The sequence below is a fragment of the Natator depressus genome, chromosome 1, assembly GCF_965152275.1.
Source record: "Natator depressus isolate rNatDep1 chromosome 1, rNatDep2.hap1, whole genome shotgun sequence".
Taxonomy (NCBI): Eukaryota; Metazoa; Chordata; order Testudines; family Cheloniidae; genus Natator; species Natator depressus.
The window spans coordinates 281,816,903-281,840,533 of record NC_134234.1 but is presented as its reverse complement, the minus strand read 5'-3'; the positions used below and the strand labels follow the sequence as shown (position 1 = coordinate 281,840,533).

The 23,631-nt window shown below is 42.4% G+C and overlaps 1 protein-coding gene across 1 annotated transcript in view; it reads left to right on the top strand.

Annotated features, from left to right (window-relative positions):
- The window catches only part of LGR5 (leucine rich repeat containing G protein-coupled receptor 5), a 123,310-nt gene extending 114,638 nt beyond the window's left edge, over positions 1-8,672 (top strand). The window contains exons 16-18 of the mRNA XM_074942045.1: positions 2,138-2,283; positions 3,987-4,070; positions 5,164-8,672. Of these exons, the coding sequence (XP_074798146.1) occupies positions 2,138-2,283; positions 3,987-4,070; positions 5,164-6,254 (1,321 nt within the window). The 3' untranslated portion in view covers positions 6,255-8,672. The remainder of the gene's footprint in view (positions 1-2,137; positions 2,284-3,986; positions 4,071-5,163) is intronic.
- Positions 8,673-23,631: the final 14,959 nt, after the last annotated feature.

The window sequence follows — 23,631 nt, the reverse complement described above, 5'->3', positions numbered from 1 at the left end:
GAGAAGGCTTGGGCACCTGGCCACATTATCTAGAAGCCATGAACCATTGCAGTGCTTGAGGCCCACATGTCTTCCCCCATGACTGGCCATCAGAGGGGCAGGAATCCGGCAACATCTGAAGACTTGTCACCACCAAGCATATAAAGGAAGTGTCCTAGTCAGCTATTGAGTCCATTACGATTAATCAGCGGACCTGAGAAACCCACCTGCTGATCCTTTCGGTAACAGGCTCAACCTCTTCCAAAGCTGCACAAAGCCACAAGAATCCCAACAGCCATCTTGCAATAGGATGGACTTTTTATTTTACGTATCTATTTTTTGTCAGCAGAGGGACACTTCTGGGCTGACTCAATAGACTTGCATTTTTTTTTAACCCCAGTAGGTGACTGATTGTGAATGAAAGAGCATGTGTGCATGCATGCACCCAGGCATGAGCCCACGCAGAAGTATCTCTGGTTAAAACCCACAGAGTTTAGTTGAGGACAGCACCTAAGGAAGTCATTTCTGAAACATTTAATGACAGCCTTAACTGGATAATCTCACTTTTTTAAAAAATCACATACTTGGAAATTTCATGGGGTTGGGATTTTATGTTTAAGTCGTAGGAAATCATTATCTTCACATAAAGTTCTCAATTAAAACTTTATTATCCTGAACTTTATTGGAATGTTTTAAAATATCTTATGCAAATGTTTATATTGGGGACAGGCTTAAGGATTGCTATTGCTTCCACCTCACCATGGAAATCTGAACAAGTAGCTCATTAGTTGGCATTTAAATTGTAATTTAAACATTAGCTTTAGCTTGGGGTTTTGTTTGTCCCTCCCCGTTTGCCAAACCTTTGGCTAGAGTGCAAGTTTAGCTCTGATTGGCATTAGGCCCTATGATTTGGGCTGATCGCTTTGTAAATGGCCACCTCCCCAGATTGCTATTTAGCGTTTGTATAGGAATTGTTTGCTCTATTGAGTTTGATTAATCTGATAAGAAGATTTACCTGATAATTTGATATGAACCCATTTTATTTCCATTTGTGTTATGTTTAATTAGAGTAATTTTTAGCGATGCGTTTTTTATTGTTTTTAGTTATTGTTAGGCATTAATTAACAGTTACAACTGGAAAACTGTGTTGAATCAAATATTTATTTATCAGAGGTAACAGTGTAATTAGCAGAGATAATCCATCTACTTGTGGGCCATACAGTATAAGTACCTACAGTTTTTCTCAACCCCTTTCAGAATTTGCCCTATAATGTCCAAACAAAATAGAATTCAAAATGTACAAGAGACCTGGAATTTGTATAACAGTAAAAAGAATGAAAAACCCATTGACTAAAACCTGGTTAAGTGTCAGGAATACCAGTGCTCTGAAAGGTGTTAAGGATGCCAGTGCCCCTTGACAGATGTACACGTGATAATTAAGGTAGCAAAACAGTTTCCATTGTAACGACCTATTTTCACATGTTCTTAACTTTCCAAATCATTAACCATTCAGTTTAGAATTCTCCATTCCTGGTCTCCGCTCAGAGATGAGCCCCCTTCAGCTGTTTTACAGTGGAGATGGGAGAAGTTTGAATCTGGATCCAAAATTCAGTCTCTTAACTTCCCGCAAATTTGTGGGGGTTGTGCACTGAGATATGAGTTTTGCCTGTTATGCAGGTAGGATTCAGCTAGGATATTTGGATCTCTTTCTAAAAGAAAAAACTAAGAAAATTACATGGAGAAAACTCAGTGAGTTAAAACAGTTAAAATTACTAAAAGTCAGAAAATTAAAATATGGTTCTGACAGCAACATTCACTCAACTGCATTGCACGTCTATTCCTGCTTTATTAAATCTACAGCTTAATATATTACTAAATATGTTGTAAAATCTCCATAACAAAATATATAGAATGTGTGCAATGTGTCTGAATTAAATTTGGTCTTGGAACCATTTGCATTTTCTAATTTTTTGTAAATTTAACTATGCATCCCAAACTCTGCATTAACAAGGTTTTTTTCAAAAATGTGTGGCTATTTTCACTTTCAGTTAGTTATTTAATTGGAGTTCATTTTTCTCTATATTAACATTAGTGATGAGGTATAATACATTAAGTACTGTAACAAGTGTAACTGCATATTTTGTTTGTTAATGTGCAGGATCATAGAAATGCCTTATGCTTACCAGTGCTGTGCATTTGGAACTTGTGAAAGCCACTACAAAATCTCCAGCCAGTGGAACAAAGATGAGAACAGCAGTGCTGATGATTTTCATAAGAAAGATTCTGGAATGTTACACATTCAAGGTATGTATCTTAATGTCTCTCTTTGGCTTTGGAACCTACTTTATGGCCCAGGACACCCTCCTTAAATCGATGAGAATTTTGTCCCCTCCTTTTCGCCAAGCCTTTGGCTAGAGTGCAAGTTTAGCTCTGATTGGCATTAGGTCCTATGATTTGGGCTGATCGCTTTGTAAATGGCCACCTGCCCAGATTGCTATTTAGAGGTTGTATAGGAATTGTTTGCTCTATTGAGTTTTATGGTAGTGAGATGTAGCTCTCAAAGTCTAAACAAGAATTTATTTATAATATCCTTTTAAAGGGACATTGTCAAGATGGATCCTCACACTGGAGGCAAAAATCATCCTCTTAATTCAGAGGGGGTGACATGGTGCTGGTCTGTCATCCTACACAATAGATAACCTGCATTTGCAAAGCAAGATAGTTCAGAGCTGGACTGTCACAAGTTGCTGCTGATCTTAACAGTAGCACCATGTGTTCTGGGCTAGCAAGCGCTGCTCCTAGCAGCGGTACAAGCTGGGGAGTGGGATAGGGTTGCCATTGCCAACTTTCTAATTGCACAAAACCAAATGCCCTTGCCCCGCTTCCTGCCCCGCCCCACCTCTGTCCTGCCCCTTCTGAGGCCCTGCCCCCAGTCACTCGATCTCCCCTCCCTCTGTCACTCGCTCTCCCCCACCCTCACTCCCTCATTTTCACTGGGCTGGGGCAAGGGTTTGGGGTGTGGGAGGAGCTGAGGGCTCCGCCTGGGGGTGCGGACTCCTGGGTGGGGCCAGAAATGAAGGGTTCAAGAGTGCAGGAGGGGGCACTTGGGGCAGGGGCAGCACGCAGAGCCCCCCTGGCCGCCCCTGCACCTAAGAGCTGGGGGGGGGTGGAGACGACACATGCCGGCCGCTTCTGGGTGCCGTGCGGAGCCAGGTAGAGAGCCTGCCGGACTTTTAACGGCCCGGTCAGCGGTGCTGATCAGAGCCACCAGGGCTCCTTTTCGACTGGGCATTCCGGTCGAAAATTGGACACCTGGCAACCCTAGAGTGGGATAGAAGACACATAGCCCATTGGGATTGTAAAATGTGGTGAGCTACATGGCATGAAGGCCTGTGGCTTCTAGCTCTCCCTAGGTGCCAGGGAGAGATTCTGACCTTCAGTGGCTGGAGGGGTTAGAGACTCACAGTACCCTCTTCCCCTGCAGCACTGGGTTTGTTACTGCAGAGACACATGTGCACATTACACCCTCCTGCTGATGTCCATCCCATCTCTGTTCTTGTGAGCCAGCAAAAGGCTCAAATCTGACAAGATCTTTTTTCATCTAAGCCCCAGGGATTAGGGCCAGCAGGAACTGAAACTGACAAGAATGGAGCCAGAAGCTGGCACAATGTGGACACATGTTGGGGTGATCACAACATCCAGGGTTATTTGTTGGTGAATTGGCACAACTCTGGAGCTGATATTTAACACTCTTCCAGGCAATCCTCATAGTGCAAATTGGGTAATTAGGGGGATGCCTTTTTAACTGTAATTATTTTCAAAGAAATGGTGATTTGATCTATCCACCCCAAGTAATACAAAATCAAATGGGACCAGTGTCTACTATTGCTTGGAAATTTGCAGGCAAAGAGAGAGCAAGACCAGGCCTTAAAGTAACTTATCACAGCCATTTCCCTATATTCACACTAAGAAACTTAGTCTAAAGTGTCAGGGATTTTCTCCCGCAGATGAACGTGACTTTGAGGATTTTCTGCTTGACTTTGAAGAAGATTTGAAAGTCCATCATTTGGTGCAATGCTCACCCTCTCCAGGTATGGAACTGCCAGGCTAATAAGAGACCTGACAAAGTTTCCCTTGATGTCTGAAACAAAGAACTGCTAAGCTGTCCCTAGAAGTAACTTCTGATCCATTTCAATGAAATTGCACCATATTTTGCAGTAATTTTGGTGGGACCGAATTGTATTAGCCCACAATATAAGATTGAAGCCCATGAAACTGTTTAACTACAATAACAGTGTATCTCTACTATACATTGGCTTCTGTGACTGCTAAACCAAGAGTTTCTCTCTGTATCCTTAGATAGGTCTTATCCCTCCCTTTGGCATAACAGATCTGTGATCTCAAGTCATTGGTTTCTCTGTCCATCAAGAAAAAGATGATGATAGACCAGATTCTGTGCTTAGGCACTCTAGTGTAAATCTGGAATAATTCCGTTGAAGCCAGTTGAGTGACTCCAGTTTTACACTACTGTAATAGTGCAGTTTGGTCTAATGTCTGGGTCAGAGGCAAATATCACTTATATTGCCCTGAACAGACATTCTCTACCAAATGATTCCTCAATATTAGCATTGCCTCTCTAGAACAGTGTTTCCCAACCTGAGGTGTTGTAGATGGGAGAAGTGGAAACAGAAAAAAATTGTATGATGCCACTTCCCCTAAATGCTTCCTTTGCTACAAGGAAAGCAGCAGGTGTCTCCTGGAAAGTCTCTCCCTGCTCCAGTGCCAGCCCCCCGAATGTATCTGGCCATGGACACAGCTTCCCTGTACATGAGAGGCCCATGTACCACCCTAGGCTTATCTTCTCTCAGAGCCTAGCTACTCTCAGAACACCCAGCTCAGGGGAGAGAGAGAGAGAGAATGGATATTAAAAAGGGATGGAGAGATACCTGTTCTGGGTCATGACGGACTGAGGAGACAGGAAATGCCCATCCTCCAGTCTTTTTGGGAAGCACCAACAAAAGAAGGTTGGAAGCCACTGCGTAGCAGTGGGTGCTGGAGAAGGTGCATATTTCTTCTCCCTGTGGTTAGAAGAGACATGAAAATTAGGCAGGGTTTCAAATATTGCAAATTAATCCTTCACTCTCACATATTTCCTCTTCCCATTTCTCTTTCTTGTCCTTGCAGGCCCCTTCAAACCATGTGACCATCTGTTTGGTAGTTGGCTAATCAGAATTGGAGTGTGGACCATAGTGGGTTTGGCATTTATTTGCAATGCACTGTTAACTGCAACAGTCTTCAGATCTCCATTGTATATTTCCTCTATAAAACTTTTAATTGGACTGATAGCCATTGTAAACATGCTAATGGGTCTGTCCAGTGGTGTATTGGCCAGCATGGATGCATTAACCTTTGGCAGCTTTGCTCAATATGGTGCTTGGTGGGAAAGCGGAGTTGGTTGCCAAGTCACTGGCCTTCTGTCCATTTTTGCTTCAGAGACTTCCATTTTCCTCCTTACCCTGGCAGCACTCGAACGTGGGTTCTCCGTAAAGTATGCTACAAAGTTTGAAACAAAATCCTCTCTTGCTAGTGTGAAAATAGCCATTTTCTTTTGCTTTATGTTGGCACTGATAATTGCAGTGGTACCACTTCTCAGTGAGAGCCAATATGGGGTGTCTCCGCTGTGTTTACCTTTGCCATTTGGGGAACCCAGCTCGATGGGCTTCATGGTAGCACTGGTCTTATTAAACTCTCTGTGCTTTCTGGTAATGACTGTTGCCTATACAAAACTGTACTGTAGTTTGGAGAAGGGAGAACTAGACAATATTTGGGACTGTTCTATGATCAAGCACATAGCATTATTACTTTTTACTAATTGCATTCTTTATTGCCCTGTGGCCTTTTTATCTTTTTCCTCTTTACTAAACCTCACTTTTATTAGCCCAGAAGTGATTAAATCAATACTTCTAGTGATTGTCCCACTGCCCGCATGTCTAAACCCACTTCTTTATATCCTTTTCAATCCACATTTTAAGGAAGATCTGGGAAGTCTCAGAAAGCAAACTTTGTTATGGAGCAGATCAAAACATACAAGTCTGATCTCTGTTAATTCAGAAGATGTAGAGAAACAGTCCTGTGACTCAACACAAGCCCTGGTAACCTTTGCAAGTGCCAGCATATCATATGACGTGCCTACCAGCAACTCACTAATGCCATCATCTTATCAAATGACAGAAAGCTGTAATCTTTCATCAGTAGCATTCGTTCCATGTCACTAGTTTCAGGGGCAAAAACAAAAGTATGTGTGTTTACACATTTTTCAAGCCCAAATGTAAGAGTGGGTGTGTGTACACGTGCTGCAGAGTGGTGTCAAAGGTGCTCTTGATTACAGTTGCATGCAAATAAACAAACCAGTTAATAACAAAGAAAACAAGCAGCAGGCTGAAATCCTAACACATGAATCTTGTCAGCCTGCTTAGGAAATCTCAAAAACAATCTTGTTTGGGATGAAGAGGAAGCCTGAAAGCTGCTAGCATGTATACAGTTGGTTCGGTTTTTCTCTTAGAGAGATGCCAGTCAGAAAAGGCATCTGACAGTCAAGAGCAAAAATAATATATTGAAGAGGTGAATTTTCTTGGAGGCATTGCCATTGTTTTAATTAACTGAGCGTGTTGAGGTGCAGAATTTAAAATGTTAGGAACAGATTGCTCCCAAGATGGGGTAGGTCAAGTTCCCTCAGTGCTTTTTTAATGCTATGATTGTTTTTTAAAAATACCTGTCTATGGCTTTGATTCAGCAAGGTATTTAAGCATGTGCCTGACTTAAAGCACATGAGCAATCCCATTGAAGTCCAACAAAGTTTATGGAAAATAGATCTTGTCAAAGTAACTTGATATCATTTTTGATGAGTTTGCAAGTTTGGTTGATAAAGATAATAGTGTTGATGTAATATACTTACTCTTGTAAGGCATTTGACTTGGTACTACACAACATTTTGATTATGAAACTAGAACCTGAAAAAATATCTATGGCCAAAAGGGCTAATGCAATCCTTGGATGTATAAATAAGAGAGTATCAAGTAGGAGTAGAGAGGTTATCTTACCTCTGTATTTGGCACTGATGTGACCAATACTGGAATACTGCGTCCAGTTCAAAAAGGGTGTTGAAAATTTACCAAGGGTTGTGGTGGATTCTCCATCAATGGAAATCATTAAATTAAGATTGGATGATTTTCTACAAGAGATGGTTGAGTTCAGTTACAATTATTGGACTTGAAGGAGGAATTAATTCAGGAGGTTTTGTGGCCTGTGCTACAGAGGAGGTCAGACTAGATGATCACAATGGTCCCTTCTGATCTTAAATTCTGTGAATGTATGAATCCCTTGCTGAATCAAGGCCTATGAAGTTGTGTATCTCAGAACCATCACAATTAGAGAGGAAAGCCCCCTGGTACTTTGCCCTTTCTATTTTAAAGAGTTCCAGGCAATGGGCTCCCATTGTTTCCTTCTGAGACTAGCACTTACTTTGACTAAACTATATTTGGGAGTTCTTTCAATCTCATTTTCTCATAGATGTCACCTTTCCTTTCATGAGCAGATCAAATAGCAATGTCCTATGCATGGATCCAGATTTTGTTTTATTTTTTAAAAAATGTTCCCTGAGCAACAACGTTTAATGGTCCAGTACCTGCTTCTTAGTTTAAAGGCCACTCCACTCTCTAGGTGGATAAAACTGCATTTGGACAACAATACCTAGCTTAGCTGAGCCCAAATAATTAAGATGATCAATTACAGGTGGTCTCTGATTTTCATATATTACATATGTAACTTCCTGGCACCCAAAGGATAGATTTTCATGATGAAAATCTGTTGCAAGCTGTGGACACACCGAGAAATGCCAGTGTGAATGGAGAAAAAATATTGTTTAGTTTTGAAGCTACAGATGGCATCAGCTGACTTTGGCGGACATGTGCATCCTGGGAAAAAATGAACAAATGCAGAAATTATGTCTGGTAAAGCTGACTGCATGGTTATCTTAACCCTCTATCTCTTGGGGCTTTCAAAGCAGCACAGTATACAGCTGGAGGATGATTCCCGAAACCACTTTGGATTAAACGGAGTATCAGTCAACCACTGCACAATACTTATTATCATGTTTATTTAGCTTTATTTTAACTGGGGTCCATCTGTGCTGCACTGTTTAATGTCGGTGAAATTTCTCCTTGGTTTGCAATGTTTAAAAAGTTGGTAAAATGATTTGAGAAGCAAAATAATGTTATAAGTCTAAAGAATAGTTAAAGAAAGTTACTTCTATCAGAACTTTCATAGCTTGCAGAAAGTCCAAAACAAAAGGCTACTATGGGTCTTTTATTTTTATAAGCGATTTTTGAAATATTTTGATCAGATATTTTAACTTGAAATTGTTAAAATTCGTTTGTTTGGTTTTTTTAAATTGTAAATATAGAACTGTATTTATTGCTACAATAAAATACAACCACACTAAAGGGCATGAGAATAAGCCATGTACAGTTTCATACTGATATTTGCTATATTTTCTATTGTCTGCTCATATATTTTACTAAATTCACCATCTGTATATATTATATGTAAATGTGTAGCGATTGTAAATAGATTATGTACTTTCTTTTCTATCGGTTGTTCCAATATATGTAATTTGTAATAAAATTTGTGACTAAACAGAAAAAGGCATTTCATCAGGGTCTGCACTAGTTCACCAGAATAAGATCTCTGAGGTATGTCTACACTGCAATAAAACTCCCATAGCTGGCCTATGTCAACTGTCTCAGGCTTGTGGGGCTCGGGCTATAAAACTGCAGTGTAGACATACCCTGAGGTTCTAACCAGAGCTTACATTATAGGTGATTTCTGTCCTGTTAGGGGTCCAGGAGAGCACCACAAATCTAGAATAGTATTTTATTTCAACACAGACCAAGCCTCTTTACCTAATATTCTCCCTTATCTATCAGTCTGAAGCCAGGAATCTTTTACCCTGACTATCTTGTATCTACATTCTCTTCTCTATTCTGCATGGGACAGCTCAAAGCTATTCTGTACCCCACACACACACACCCCACCTCATCCCACATTTCAATAACAAAACAGGTTTGAGTAGCCCAGGTTACACTGCTGGTTAAAGCCCGGACGACTGAATAAGAGGGAGACAGTGGCAGGGAATCATAGCCCAGTATAGAGAGCAAGTCTGAATTCGTTGTCAGGCTGATTGAGGAGGACCCCAGAAGACGTGCCAGCACTGGGACACACACTAGTGATTAGGAACAGTGCTGGGTGATTATTAATTATTATTATTATTGGCAAATAATTTAGCTGCCCAAAACTTCAGTTTCAGTCAACCCAAAACTTCAAGTTTTGGCCCAACTGAAAAATGAAAACATTTCAGCAATGTCAAAAGGAAAAATTTTGTTTTATTCTTATTTCAGGCATTTGTCAAAAGCCAAGGCGGATTCACAAAATGGCTGGGGAGGAAAGGAAGTGGCAAAAACTTCTTTTACAACCTTTAGCCCAGTGGGTCAGGCACTCACCCAGGATGTGGGAGACCCAGGTTCAATTGCCCCCTCTGCCTGATCTGACACAAAGGTTCTCCTGCCTTTCAGGAGAGAGCCCTAACCACTGAGCAATGGGATAGTCTGATATGAAGGGCGGGGGCTCCCACAGTCTCTCCTGTTCCACTTTGTATAAATAAGCAGTGAGACAGGGAGTTGAACTTGTGTCACCCACATCCTGGGTGAGTGCCCTAACTACCAGACTGTAGAGTTTTCCTTTTTCTCTCCCGTGCCTCAAAGACTGTTCATTCTCATGACAGTGGCAATTCAATCAGTTTCGATTTATCTTGACTCAACTTTTTTTTTTTCAATTTCTCGGTTCACCAAAAATTTGGAAAAAGCTTTTTCAGTTCAACTCCAAACAATTTTTTTTCAGACCTGCAGGCAGATGTAAAAAAGTACATTTATTCACCAAGCTCTAACTAGGAACCACTGCACAAAATAGTTGTGTGCACTTGGCTTCTCAGGTGTATTGATGTTGGGCTGAATAAAAGTGGAATACAGGCAGCAAGAAGAGACATACGAGGAGAAGGACAGAAGAGCGAAAAGAGGACAGACTAGAAGGAATAGAAGAAGGCAACGTATCAGAAGAGACATAACACTGAGTAAGAGAATTAGGGAGCTTGAGAATATTCTGGCAGGCACTTGGCCCATGTGCGAGGCAGCTACAAAATTAGATTTTAGAATTGCAGGTGCTAGGCATAAATGACAGAAAAATGAAAAGCAACTCTAGTGTTGATAATATCAGTGAGTTCGGCCAGGAAAGCTCACAAAGAAATGAAGCTTGAGGAGGGATTTGAAGGCAGAGAGTCAGGTTGTGTGGGGGACAGGATCAGGAAGGAGGGGGCACAAGAAAAAGGTAGAATTCTTTGTGGGAGATGAAAACCCAAGGCATGACAAAGTGGATTGAGGTGGCAGAACTCAGGGCATAAATCAAGGAGGAGGGGACTTCGAGGCACAAGAAGTAGATGGAAGCAGAGTTGTGCAGAGTATGAAGGTGAAGCTGGGGTGACCAGATAGCAAGTGTAAAAAATGAAGGTGGGATGGGGGAGTAATAGGCACCCATATAAGACAAAGCCCTGAATATCAGGACTGTCCTTATACAATCGGGTCATCTGGTCACCCTAGGTGAGGCTGAGGTGTTTGAATTTGATGTAGGAGATTGGAAGGCAACGTAGTGATTTAGGGAGGGGATGAAAACGGTCAGCTCAGCAAGTAAGGAAGAAAGTTTTAGCTACGTCACGTTGAGGGGGATCGATGTGAGAATCATGGAAGCTAAAAAAGAGGGAGAGGTTGCAATAGTTGAAGTTGGATGTACGAATGCATGGGTCACAATTTAGCTGTTGGGATGGAAAAGAAGGGATGGATTTTGGAGATGTTACAGAGGGAAAACAGGAGAGGATTGGATGAAAGTGTGGGAGAGGAGGAAAAGAAAAAAGGAGCCAAAAATGACTCCAAAGTTTTGTGCCAGATTAACTGGGAGGATGGGGGTGGTATTATTTCTGCTTTTGTTGTACTACCACTTAGGGGTCCCAGTCAGGGATCAGAGCCTCATTGTGCTAGGCACTGTGCACACATGTAACAAAAAGATGGCCTGTGCCCTGAAGAGTTTACAATCCAAGTATGCTGAATTTATCAGCGATAGCAAAGGAAGGGTATTATAGGGAGGAATTGCAGTTTTATCACATTATTATTAATCATTTATACAGTGGTAGCCCCTACAGGCCTCCCCCAATTCTAGCCCCAATGTGATAGACACTGTATTAAGTTTGAGTTGGTGGGTGGACACCCAGGCAGAGTTGAGAGAAAGCTACAGATGTGTGATTGAACAAGGAGAGTGGGCGGTTAGCACAGAGATGGAAAGGAAAGCCAGCAGAGAGGATGTAGTCAGCCATGGGAAAGGAGGAGAGGGACAAGGACTGAGTCTAAAGGACATTGATAGAGAGAGAAAAAATGGGGAGGAGAAGCCCCAAGAAAGAAGTTGCATGAAAAATACCGTGGGATTCAATATGGAAACCAGACACAGGACTCACAAGGCAGTCATAGCTCTTACCTAGGCCGAGTCTGGATATCAAGTTGTGTTGCAGCCCGCTCTGATCTGGAGCTCTGGTTGCATTTTTGTTCCTGCTGCCCTTCTAGTACCTTTCCATCCTGACTTCTCCAACAAGTAGCCTGCTTGTAGTATCCTGTGAAACAGCCGTTAACCACATATAAGTGCTAAATATTATAACCACCCACCATCCCTCTTTTGTTTTTGGACATTCGGCTTTACAATATTTGACATCAGAGAGTAGTTCAGTGATATTCTCTATGTGTTGTCTGGAGTATTGGGACAACTGTTAGGGGGCTTATTCCTTCACCCACTTACTTCCCTGGTCCTTCTCGCATAAACAGAGAGCAACAATACCCGAAGGCCAAAGGTGCAAACAATTTGATGTTTATTGGGGTGAACTTCCAGCAAGCATGATTCCAGTTTCCTTCCTTAGTGTCCCCCTTCCCAGCTCTGACACCACAGAGGCTTACACCTGTGTCCCTGTTCCCATTCCTGCCCTTAGCCAAACATGATTCCAATTTCCCACACACACCCACCCCCACTTCCTGATTGATGGCAGACTATATAGTAAAACTTGAGTTCTGCTTAGCTACACCTTAACCAATCATTTTCCTGAAATTTAACTAACCAATCCTAACATATTGTAACATGATTATATAACCAATTATATCCCACCACCTTAATTAGTTTACACCCAGCAAAATTAATTATACAGCAGACAGAAACAATCACAGAACCAGACAGAGATTATACAGACAAACAATAGGGAAATGGGGACTACAGTGGTAGAACAACAAAGAAATGAGGATTTCACATCCCCGCTATTGATATGTGAGTTCTTGCCAGACAGGATGCTATCAAGCAAGTTTCCTTTTACATCTTCTAGGCACTTCCCTTTCTCTGGAGGTGATAGGCACTATCAGGACAGGATTGTATTCCTAACAGCCCAATAGCACCTTCTTTCAAGGTGACTAGTTTGGAATGTGAGGAGGTGACCGGTCGCTTCCCAGCTTATGGCTGCCTCTGCTGCTTAGCCAAAGGCCTTAGCCTAAGAACAGGGCCTCAGACTGTCACAGTAAGAGAAGGACCTTACACCGGCAGACAGTGATTTTGATTCTCTCTTTTATACCTCTAGAACTAGCCAAGTGATAAGAATACACCTAAATTCTTACAGCATAGGCCTTTACAGACAGGCCTGAATATCTATATCCTAACAACAACAATATCTTACAAAGGCTGTATTGCATGTACGCTGATGTTTCTCAATCATCAGTTTAAGTTTTTATATTGAAGTGTAGGTGTTGCCGGAAATATATCAACAGTTGACAGTTATAAGAAATTATATAGTCTTCAGATCAGGAAAATGGAAAAGACACATGAAAAGTCAGAGCAAAAAACCAAACCAAAACAGGCCTATAACAAACCAGTTTCTATTTCCAGACTCATTCAGGTTGAATGATGGCCCAGATCCTCAGCTGATGTAAATGGGCATAGCTCCATTAAATTCAATAAAGGTGCACTCATTTACTACCGCTGAGGATCCGAGCCATCTCGCCTAACAACAACAACCACCCTGAGTTCTTTCTGCAATACACATATATCATCTACACAAAGTTCAAGAAACAAATCCTCCATTCTCGAAGTACATCTCAAAAAAACAAATAACTAATTCAGCTCTAGTTCTATATTATCTAAACTAAGCTCAGGAGTTTGATCCAAATCTGTAATAGTAATGATTGATGCAGTCTCAAGCTGCGTTAGATTAGCTCTCCTTTTAAAGGAGAAGGCCAATTTATCCATGCTAAAAAAATAAATAAAATCGAAGCATTCATGTACCCAACAGATGGAAACATACATGGGAGAAAACACAGTATCAACATCAAGAACATCTTGTTCACATAACGAGAATCACAGTCTTCTGGTTCAGTGGCTCCAGAGATCGAGGAAACATGAGCACTTCTCCCCCATAAAACAATTTGTTGTGGCACTGTCAAAATAATCTAAGGATCCAATCTCGGTCACAGGAAAAAACAAACATTAAGAGTATTCCTCTTGAGAGCTGGCCTGAAGCCAGAATTTCTAAAAACCTCAGTCACAGACTAAGAGTCCACTTAACAACCCCATATAATCATTTCACAGGTGGCAACACTTTCCACTTGTCAAGCAAAAAATATGCCTTCACTAACAAGGGATAAAATGTCCATCTGTGAATATTAAGACTTCCACTAAGTAATTTGGATACATGTTCTGAAGAGCTTCTCCAACCAGTTTAGGAATTCTCAAGTCTCTTAGATAATTGGTATTTGAAGGCAATTTCAAACTTCTCAGTTTTCCTCTGGAGTCAGAATTTATCTGTAATCATTGTTTTGACAGCTGCCTATACAGTTTTTAATTGGGTCCCTTGCATATCCGCAGCCTTCTCAAGACTGGCTATAGATTTCCCGGCAACAATCTGCAGTTTCCATTTAATTAAATGACCTTTTTCTCTGGAAAAGAATTTCTCCCATCTACCTAACAGAGTTACACAAAGTGACTGGGGAGGTTTCACTGATAAAGCAGAAGTTTCACTTACTTAAGCTGTAGCCTTGGTTAGTAACGCAGTGTTCCCAGTTTTGATATGGGCTGCCTCCTTCCTTCCACCATCTTTGTAGAAGAAATGCAGAACGTTTCATATGGGTAAGCAATCCTAGGGTAAGAATCAATCAGCTCAATGTAGAGGTCTGCAACCAAAGGGGGCTTTCACAACTCTTCTCCTGGCACTTAACTGTCAGGCTGTAGGCAAACACATAAAGGGGTAGAGGCCAACCAAGAGCTCGTGCCCTCTGCTGGAACGGTGAGAACATATCGGAGGGTATGTCTACACTGCAGCCAGGTGTAGTTTCGAGTTTGGGTAGCTATACACACGCTAGCTTTGATCAACATAGTGGACTAAAATATCAGGAATGGTGACACAGGCTAGCTACCTGAGTACAATCCCATCTAAGATTCTAGGTATGTACTCAGACAGCTACCTGTGCCATGTGCCTACACTGCTTTTCTTAGGACACTAGCTCAATCAAAGCTAGTGCCTGTATATCTACCTAAACTAGAAATTATCCCTCCCACTGCAATGTAGATGTACCCCTAAACCACAGCAACTCAACCCAAACAAAGGTGCTGGGGTGGATATATACTTATTAAGTTATCTTACACTGCAAGATAACCATCAGCGGACTTCAAAATTTTGATATATTTGCCTGTACCCAGCCCAGAGGCCCTGCTGAAGGCCTCAAGGTCCTACCACACCCTGCCCCAGGAAAGAGCAACAAAGGTGAATCCAAGCTGCCTAGAGAGGCTACAGGGAAGCAGCCAATCAGTGACAAGCAGGCTCATATAAAAAGAGGCTGCTGGACAGAGCAGTTCAGTTGTTGGCTGGAGCTGGAGGAGTAAGAATGGTGCTCCTGGCTGGCTGGACAGATTAGTACTGGCTGGAGTCAGGCTGGAGAAGGTACTGGGAAAGTGGCCCATGGAAGCACAGTAGCAAATAGTTAAAGAGAAGCAGCAAGGGGGTACTACTTATAGGGCTCCTGGGTTGGGACCTGAAGTTGGGGGGACTTAGGCCCACCCACTATCAGAACAGTTGGAGTGGCTAAAACCCTGAGCAAGGGAGTAGTCTGGTGATGGGCTGATAACCTGGAAGATGGTCAGTAGCTGTTGAATGTTGTTACCCCTGGAAGGGGATGGACCTATAAATAGTGTCCTAGCTGGGGTACCAGGCGAAGAGCCTTTGGGGAGGAAATCCTGAGGGCACTACTGCATATCAGAGCAGGGAACAATACTTGAGGGAACCCAGGAGGGGCTAAGAGATGCTTTGAAAGCTAGCCCAGGAGGGGCAATATCCAGGACACTGTGATAGGCCCTTTTGGACTATTTACTCCAGAAGGGGGTCTGTTTTGTGTTTGTTTCACATAAGGACTGTGTGTGACTCAGCTAGAGGGCTGAGTCACTGAAAAACCTGCCTCAGAAGGCTAACTGCATGCAGCAATGCAGAGGGAGTGCAGGTGCAGAGACACACCCAGCTGTCAAGGGTGCCCATGTGAGGTGAGTGGGCCCTGTCACACTGACAGGGAATTGTCCCATGCCTTAAATCTACAAAGGGTTACACCTGTGGAAGGAACGGTTTACTCATGGGTGGGGGAGGCCACTAGGACCCTGCCTGGGAGTAACCATATTAATGGGTGCATAACCCTTTGTAGGTTTGGGCCTCCAAACAGCAACATTTTGGGACTGACTGGATTTCAGGAGACTCCCAGGTACTAATCAAACTACCTATCCTGGCCCCAGACTCTTTATACTGACAGATTGCTCTCAATTAAATATTCTACAAAGAAACTGCCCACTGCAAACCACAAGGGTAGCAACAGAGTTGTGGGGACAGCTGATCTGCTGTGACATCTTATGTCTGAACTTTAATAAACCCCCTATGTAATGTCATCATGGGGAAAGATGTGTGCAGAGTCAAAAAGGAAGGCAAGCCAAATCATTTCCCAAATGAGGGGAAATCTGCTGAAGATTATGTGCTTTAAATCACATTTCAGCTACAGCTGGCTGGGAAACTGAAGAGTTCAACATTTCAGTGAAAAGTGGTGTAAAAAAAGTCTATAAAATTTTTCATATGTTTTCCTCCCATTTTGCAACCCATTTTAATTTCAACTTAAGACTGTCTCTAAACTGTTGAAGGTGGGGAGGGTCAAAGTGTGCAAATGATTATCATTTTTATTATTTCTATTATCATAGCACCTAGGAGCCCTAGTCAGGGACCAAGGCCCCACTGAGCTTGGTGCTGGACAAACACAGAACAAAAAGATGGTCCCTGCCCCTGAAGATCTTACACACTAACAACAACAGATGAATACAGACAGGCTGGTGGAGGAGTACAAGGAAACATTAATAATACTTATACTGTGATGGTACCTGGAGTCCTGAGATTGGGCATTGTCCCATTCTGCTAGGCACTATATAAACAGTGACAGTCCCTGCACCAAAATACAGATAAAGCCAACAGTTCAAATCAGGGTAATTTTAAAAATCCCTGACTCAAACTGTCATACTTTTTTTTTTTCTTCAGACTTTGCAGGAACATTTCCTATAGCCTTGAGAGTAAATCTAGCAAATATGAGGCCAAACCTATTTTCCAGCTTAAAGCTGTAAGGAGGCAAAAATACCGCTATGTTAATGGAGGTCAGTTACAACTTTAATACAGAGATGCCACTGCTTTATACATACGTTCATAGATTCAAAGGCCAGACAAGAACATTTTGATCATCTAGTCCAACCTCCTGTATAACACAAGCCATAGAATGTCCCCAAAATAGTTTACACACTCTAATAACTTTCTTGTTGGCCAAGACTTGGTTTAAAGGATGCTGTTACCCCTTCTGACCTCAGCAGTTAGCCAATATTCAGGTCTTGTGGGTTGTTTCCATTAGGATGAGAAATTGATAACTGAGTCAGAAATTTCTTTGTTCTAGTCCAGCTAATGTACAAAGTCCTATTTTTCTGAACACAAAAGGAATCAAACAAGAGACAGTTTCTTTGCTCACAGATTCAAGCCCCTTTTCAGCCAGCACTCTGCCCAAAAGCTCTCCCCTCCCTCCCCACTCAGGGTCACATTACAAGTGCTTCTCTGGCTGCCTCTGTTGCTTCCTTGCTGCTGCTTTTGTGTGATTCTGTGGTGTTTTTGCCATTTCTCTCTCACATACATAGCTCCATCCAATAACACCCAGTCCTCTCCATTTGAACTCAGATCCCAATGAAATCCCTCTTCCCACATCACTCAAATTCCTGACTAGACTTGCATGTGCCCTGTTTTTGGGCGGTGGCTTCTATTGTTTCAGCTATCTATTTCATAAAGGGGCTTAATTGTTTTTATCCATTTATTCTGAATGAAAAGCAGCTGTTACGTCCACCAGCATCAACAGGGTTTCACCAAACCCCCAGCATAATAGTATAAATGATACCACTGATGATGGCTTAGCTATTAGTAGGGCCCTACCAAATTCATGGCCATTAAAAATAAATTACAGACCATGAAATCTGGTCTTTTGTGTACTTTTACCCTATCCTTCAGAGCTGGGCAGCTGGAGAGCAGCAGCTGCTGGCCAGGTGCCCAGCTCTGAAGGCAGCGTCACCACCACCAGCAATGCAGAAGTAAGAGTGGCAATATTGCTGCCACCATACCATGCCACACTTACCTGTGTGCTGCTGCTGATGGGGGTGCAGCCTTCCAAGCTGGGCACCTGGCCAGCAGCCACAGCTCTCCGGCCACCAAGCCCTGAAGGCAGCACAGAAGTAAGGGTGGCAATACCGTGCCCCCCACTACAATAGCTTTGCCACCTCCATTTTGGTGGGACCCCCAGTTTGAGAAACGCTGAGTCTTAAGGACTTTACATGTTTATATTTTGCTGTTTTAAAAATACATATTCATGGTTGTTAAAATGCTGTGGAATTTAAGATTTAAATATCTGAAACCATGAAATTCAAGTAAGTAATACAACAATAGGGAGTGTAAAAAGGAAATTCTTTGAATTAAGGGTACAATTAATGGGAAACAATGGGAAAAACCACCAGTGTACATTTGTTACAGACCACTAGACCTGAAAGAAAAGTGAACAGGAAATATTCCTGAAGCAACTCTTGAGGCACTTGACTTGAAAAGGTAGAGTACATACTTTAATTCCCCCTTAACTACCCAGATCTCTATTGGTTACAAAATACAGTCAAGCGTGGATCAGATGAAAGTTACATGGAAGATAATTTAATGTGTGAAAGTAGAGAGTCTAATCAGGGGAGAAGCCATCCTGGATCTATTTCTTGCAATACAGAGGAACTAAGAGAAGAAGGGGAAACTGCTAACAGAGATCAGGTGCTATGGATCTGGGTGATACTTCCAAAGACATAGATGGCAGTGTGGCATCTAACTCCCATTGGATGTCAGTAGGAGTTAGGCATCCAACAGCCATTTGTGCCTTTGGAATTTTCCCCTGGGATCTTCAAAAGTACCGAAGTGATTTAAAAGAACAAGTCCCATTGATTTTTCCATTCTATATGTTTAGGCTGCATTCATTTTCTGCTGGCTCCAAGCACCTGTAGTTCTTGAGGGGCAGGGAGGAGATGGAGTAGTGCATTTTCCCTCTTCCCCACTTTTCCACTGGCCCATTTCCTGCGCAGTTTTGAATTCTCAGCTCCAAAGAGGGCTTTCCATGGGGCTCAAGCATAAGATATGGTGCTGCAGAGAAAGCTGACCTCCCTCTGCAAGCAAAGAGTGAGATCCACTCCCAGAAGCTTCCCTCCTTACACAGATCTTAGGAAGAGATTTGAAAGGCGAATTTATAGACTGGGAAACAAACATGATCCCAGAAATTATTTTACTGGCATAGAGATGAGACTTATGGAAACATAATGTAACAGATAATAGAGATCTGGGGAGAAATCACTCCACATCTAGGAGGATAACAGAACTATTAACAGTAATCATCATTAGCTTATAAAGGACAAGTTATACTAGAGAAACTTAATTTTTTGCTTGTTTTTTGATAGAATTACAAAGTAGTGGATGAGAGGAATGCAGTAGCTATATTACTAGCATTTAGCAAATCATTTGATGCAATATCTTACAAAATAAAACTTTCAGAATTTAATCAAATTGGATAACAACCATCACATAGATTGAAAACTGGCTAAAGTACCATAGAAAGGGCCCCTGAACAGCATCTTATCAAGATACCAAGGCTAGAAGGAACCTGCATAACGCAGGCTATCGGACTTCCTCTAAATAATTCCTACATCACATCCTTTAGAAAAACATCCAATCTGGATTTAAAACTCGCCAGCGCTGTAGAATTCACCATCACCCTTGGTAACTTGTTCCAATGGTTAATTACCCTCACTGTTAAGAATGTATGCCTTATTTCCAGTCTGAATTGTCTAGCTTCAACTTCCGGCCGTTGGACAGTGCTATACTTGTCTCTGCTAGATTAAAGAGCCCGTTATCAAATATTTGGTCCCCTATAGGTACTTACAGACTGTGACCAAGTCGCTCCTTAACCTTCTCTTTGTTAAGCTAAACAGATGGAACTCCAGGAGCTCCATCACTAGAAAGCAGGTTTTCTAATCCTGTAATCTTTCTCGTGGCTCATCTCTGAACCCTCTCCAATTTATCAATGTCCTTCTTGAAGTGTGAGCACCAGTCTTCCAGCCCTGTGCTAAATACAGAAGTAAAATAACCTCTCTATTGCTACTTGAGAATACCCTGTTTACAAATCGGAGGATCCCATTAGCTCTTTTTTTGCCACTGGGAGCTCATGTTCTGCCAATTATCCACCACGACCCCCAATTCTTTTTTAGAGTCACTGCTTGCCAAGATAGAGTCCCCCATCCTGTAAGTATGGCCTGCATTCTTTATTCTTAGATGTATACATTTACATTGAGCCATATTAAAATGCATATTAGGGCAGGGGCTCTGGAACAATTTTTATAGTGGGGGTGCTGAGAGCCATTGATCCAAACTGTAAACCCTGTATAGAATGGAAACCACTTCAAGCCAGGGGTGCGGTAGCACCCCTAGTTCCAGCACCTATGTATTAGGGAGGTATTTAGGGGAGTATTGCAAGGATACAGGTTACATCCTCTCTTATTTAAAATCTCCATTCATTATTGAAGAGCGGGATAAGCAGTCCATAGTTGGTATCCTTGGAGAATTTCAGCAAGGGAAATGATGTGCAAAAGGATGTAGCAAGAGGGGAGGGATAGCTCCATGGTTTGAGCATTGGCCTGCTAAACCCAGGGTTGTGAGTTCAATCCTTGAGGGGGCCATTTAGGGATCTGGGGCAAAAATTGGGGATTGGTCCTGCTTTGAGCAGGGGGTTGGACTAGATGATCTTCTGAGGTCCCTTCCAACCCTGATATTCTAAGATTACAAATATTGCCAGAAAATAACACACTGAGATTCTTTTAAGGAAAACGCAAACAAATACATCTGGGGGAAAAATAATGCAAAGCACACAGACGCTCTGTTGAATGGAGAAACCTGGAAACAGTAACTCTGAAAGAGGTAAAACTAATAGCGAAGACAGCAAGTTAGATATGCATTCATAATGCAATAAAGTATTGGCAAAAAAAAAAAAAGGCCTTTGAAATTTTGAGACTGCAGGCAGAGTGTTACATCGTGGATCTGAATTGTTCTATAATGTTGAGCACCATATAGGAACTTAGGTGATAATTATCCATTGCAGGATTGTGATATGGCTCTTTTGTGATTGCCTCTGCAACATTACATTCATTTTGGGACCTCATTATGTGAAAGATAGCCCCAAACTAGTGGAAGTTCAGAGAACAGCAACAACAAGGATCAGGAGTTTAGAGGGACTAACGTGTGAAGAAACATTAAATGTACTAAATATGTATCAGCAATGGATTAAGAGGGAACATAACCTTCTGCAAATGCTTTAAAGGTGTAAACAGCAAGGAGAGACCATAAGTGACAGGAGCAGTAGTATGAAATTAACCCATGGCCAAGTCAGTCTAAATAACAGAATCTCTTTCTGATAATGAGATCTGTTAGGCTGTGAAACAGTTTTCCCAGGGAAGTATCACAGCTAGGCATATTTGAAACTAGGCTGACCACGTATTGTCTAATGCTGTAATGGACTGACAGCAGGGAACAGTCCTGCATTAACAAATGGTGAGGTTGGATGATTTGTCTGGCTTTTCTCTAATTTCTGTAATTTTACACACTGATGTCCAAAAGAACAAATAAAGTAAGTCACATGTTTGAACTAGAACTGAGAGAACTCACACTGAAAAATATATTCTTTTTTCTGTTTGAGTTGTATGTGAAAACATAGTTTGATTTTTACAAATGTATTCATCATTCATAACGGTTCAAATACTTTATGCAACCATATCATGGTCTCTGGGTTTTTCAGGAAGTATTTGCTTTGACTATATCTTCGATTACTCTCTATTCCTGGTGTGTGATTAGTTGCTAACTCACATGTTGTTTCTGCTCCCTGCCTGGATGACCAAAGCTTTGTGAATAGAGGGCATGCACTTCCAGCACAAAGAAAATTCACATTTCAACATTCCTATTAGCATACGAACACGTGAAGAATTATGCAAAGACAATCCCCTTCACACAAATGTTAGTAAGAAGGGATGGATGAGCTGAAAAACAACTCAGAATTCAGAAATAAATTCCACGTGCTATTCTCTCAGCTTCAGTCCTACACCAACATAGTAGCTAAAATATAAAATCTGGGGCACGCAGAAATAGATTTCCCTAATCTCCACCTTTCCACCTATATGAAATTAGCTAACATTAGGTTCAGAAACAAGCTTAAACCCCGTGTCCTACTGAAACAGAATTATTATTTAGCACCACTGCTGTGTATGCTGCTTTACAAGCCACTAGTTCCAGGCCCTGAAGATCTTATGACAGTAGCAAGTTCCTCTTTGTCTGCCATGCGCTTGGTATCTATTCTTGATATCAGAATGACAATACTGAGTCAGAACAGTGATCCATCTAGCCCAGTATCCTGTCTTCCAGCAGTGGCTGGGCCAGATGCTTCATCTGTAGCCTGTCACCAGTTCCAGCTTCTGGTAATCAGAAGGTTAGAGATACCTAGAGTCTGGTGTTGCACCCCTGACCATTTTGGCTAACAGCCGCTGATGGACCAATCCACCATGAACTCATAACTTTACACTCAGTTATACTTTTAGCCTTCAAAACATACCTTGGAAATGAATTCCATAGGTTGACCGTGCTTCGTGGGAAGAAGTCCTTTCTCACGGTTGTTTTAAACCTGTTATCTCTTAATTTGGGCTACCTCTGGTTCTTGTGTTATATGAAAAGGTGAAATAACACTTCCCTATTCACTTTCTCCTCTGTCATATTGCCCCTGGGTCATCTCTTTTCCAAGCTGAACAGTCCCAGTCTTTTTAATCTCTCCTCGTTTGGAAGTTGTCCCACGCCCCTCATCATTTTTGTTGCCCATCTCTGTACTTTTACCAATTCTAAGACATCTTTTTTGGAGAGGGAGCAGCCAGAACTGTACGCAGTATTCAAGGTACCATGGATTTATACAGTGGTATTATGATATTTTCTGTCGTCTTATCTATCCCTTTCCTAATGGTTCCTAACACTCTGTTTTCAGCAAATTATCCACAATGACTCTATGATCTCACTATTGAGTGGTAACAACTAATACATTATTTTGTATGTGTAGCTAAGATTGTGTCCCACTCTGCGTTACTGCTCACTTATCAAGAAGGCTACCATTTTGCCATGGTTATTTTTAATAAAAGCCATGGATGGGTCACAGGGGCAATTAACAAAAATTCTTGGAAGCTGTGACCTGTCCCTGACTTTTACTGAAAATGTCCATGACAAAACGGGGAAGGAGGAGGGCCGAGCATCCTGCCCTGCTGTGGCTGGGAGGGACCCCTGCCTGTGATGGCTAGGGAGCTACGGGGGAATCCCCCACTGCCCAGGGACTGTGGAGCTGCAGAGGTTTCCCTGCCACTTGCAGCAGCTAGTGAGCTGCAGGGGTCCCCCACATTCATGGGGACTGGGGAGCTGCGGGGGATTCTCCCCCTGCTCGCAGCGGCTGGGGAGCTGCCAGGTATCCCCCAGCGCCCACAGGGACTGGGGAGCTCCAGGGGATTTCCCCCGCCCCCTGCCACAGAGGCGAGGGAGCTGTGGGGGATTCCTCCACCACCAGTGGGGGCATCTGAGGAGCTGCCAGGGATTCCGCCCCACACACGCAGGGCCCAGGGAGCTCCGGGCAATTCCACCCTGCACACGCAATGGATGGGGAGCTGCGGAGGACCCCTATCACTCCAATCAGCAGGGGACCCTGCAGCTCCTGGCCACCCTGGGCTGTGGGGGTACCCTGCAGCTCCCAGCCGCTGTGGGCTGAATTCATGGAGGTCTGCAGAAGTCACGGATTCTGTGACTTCTGCAACCTCTGTGACCAAATTGTA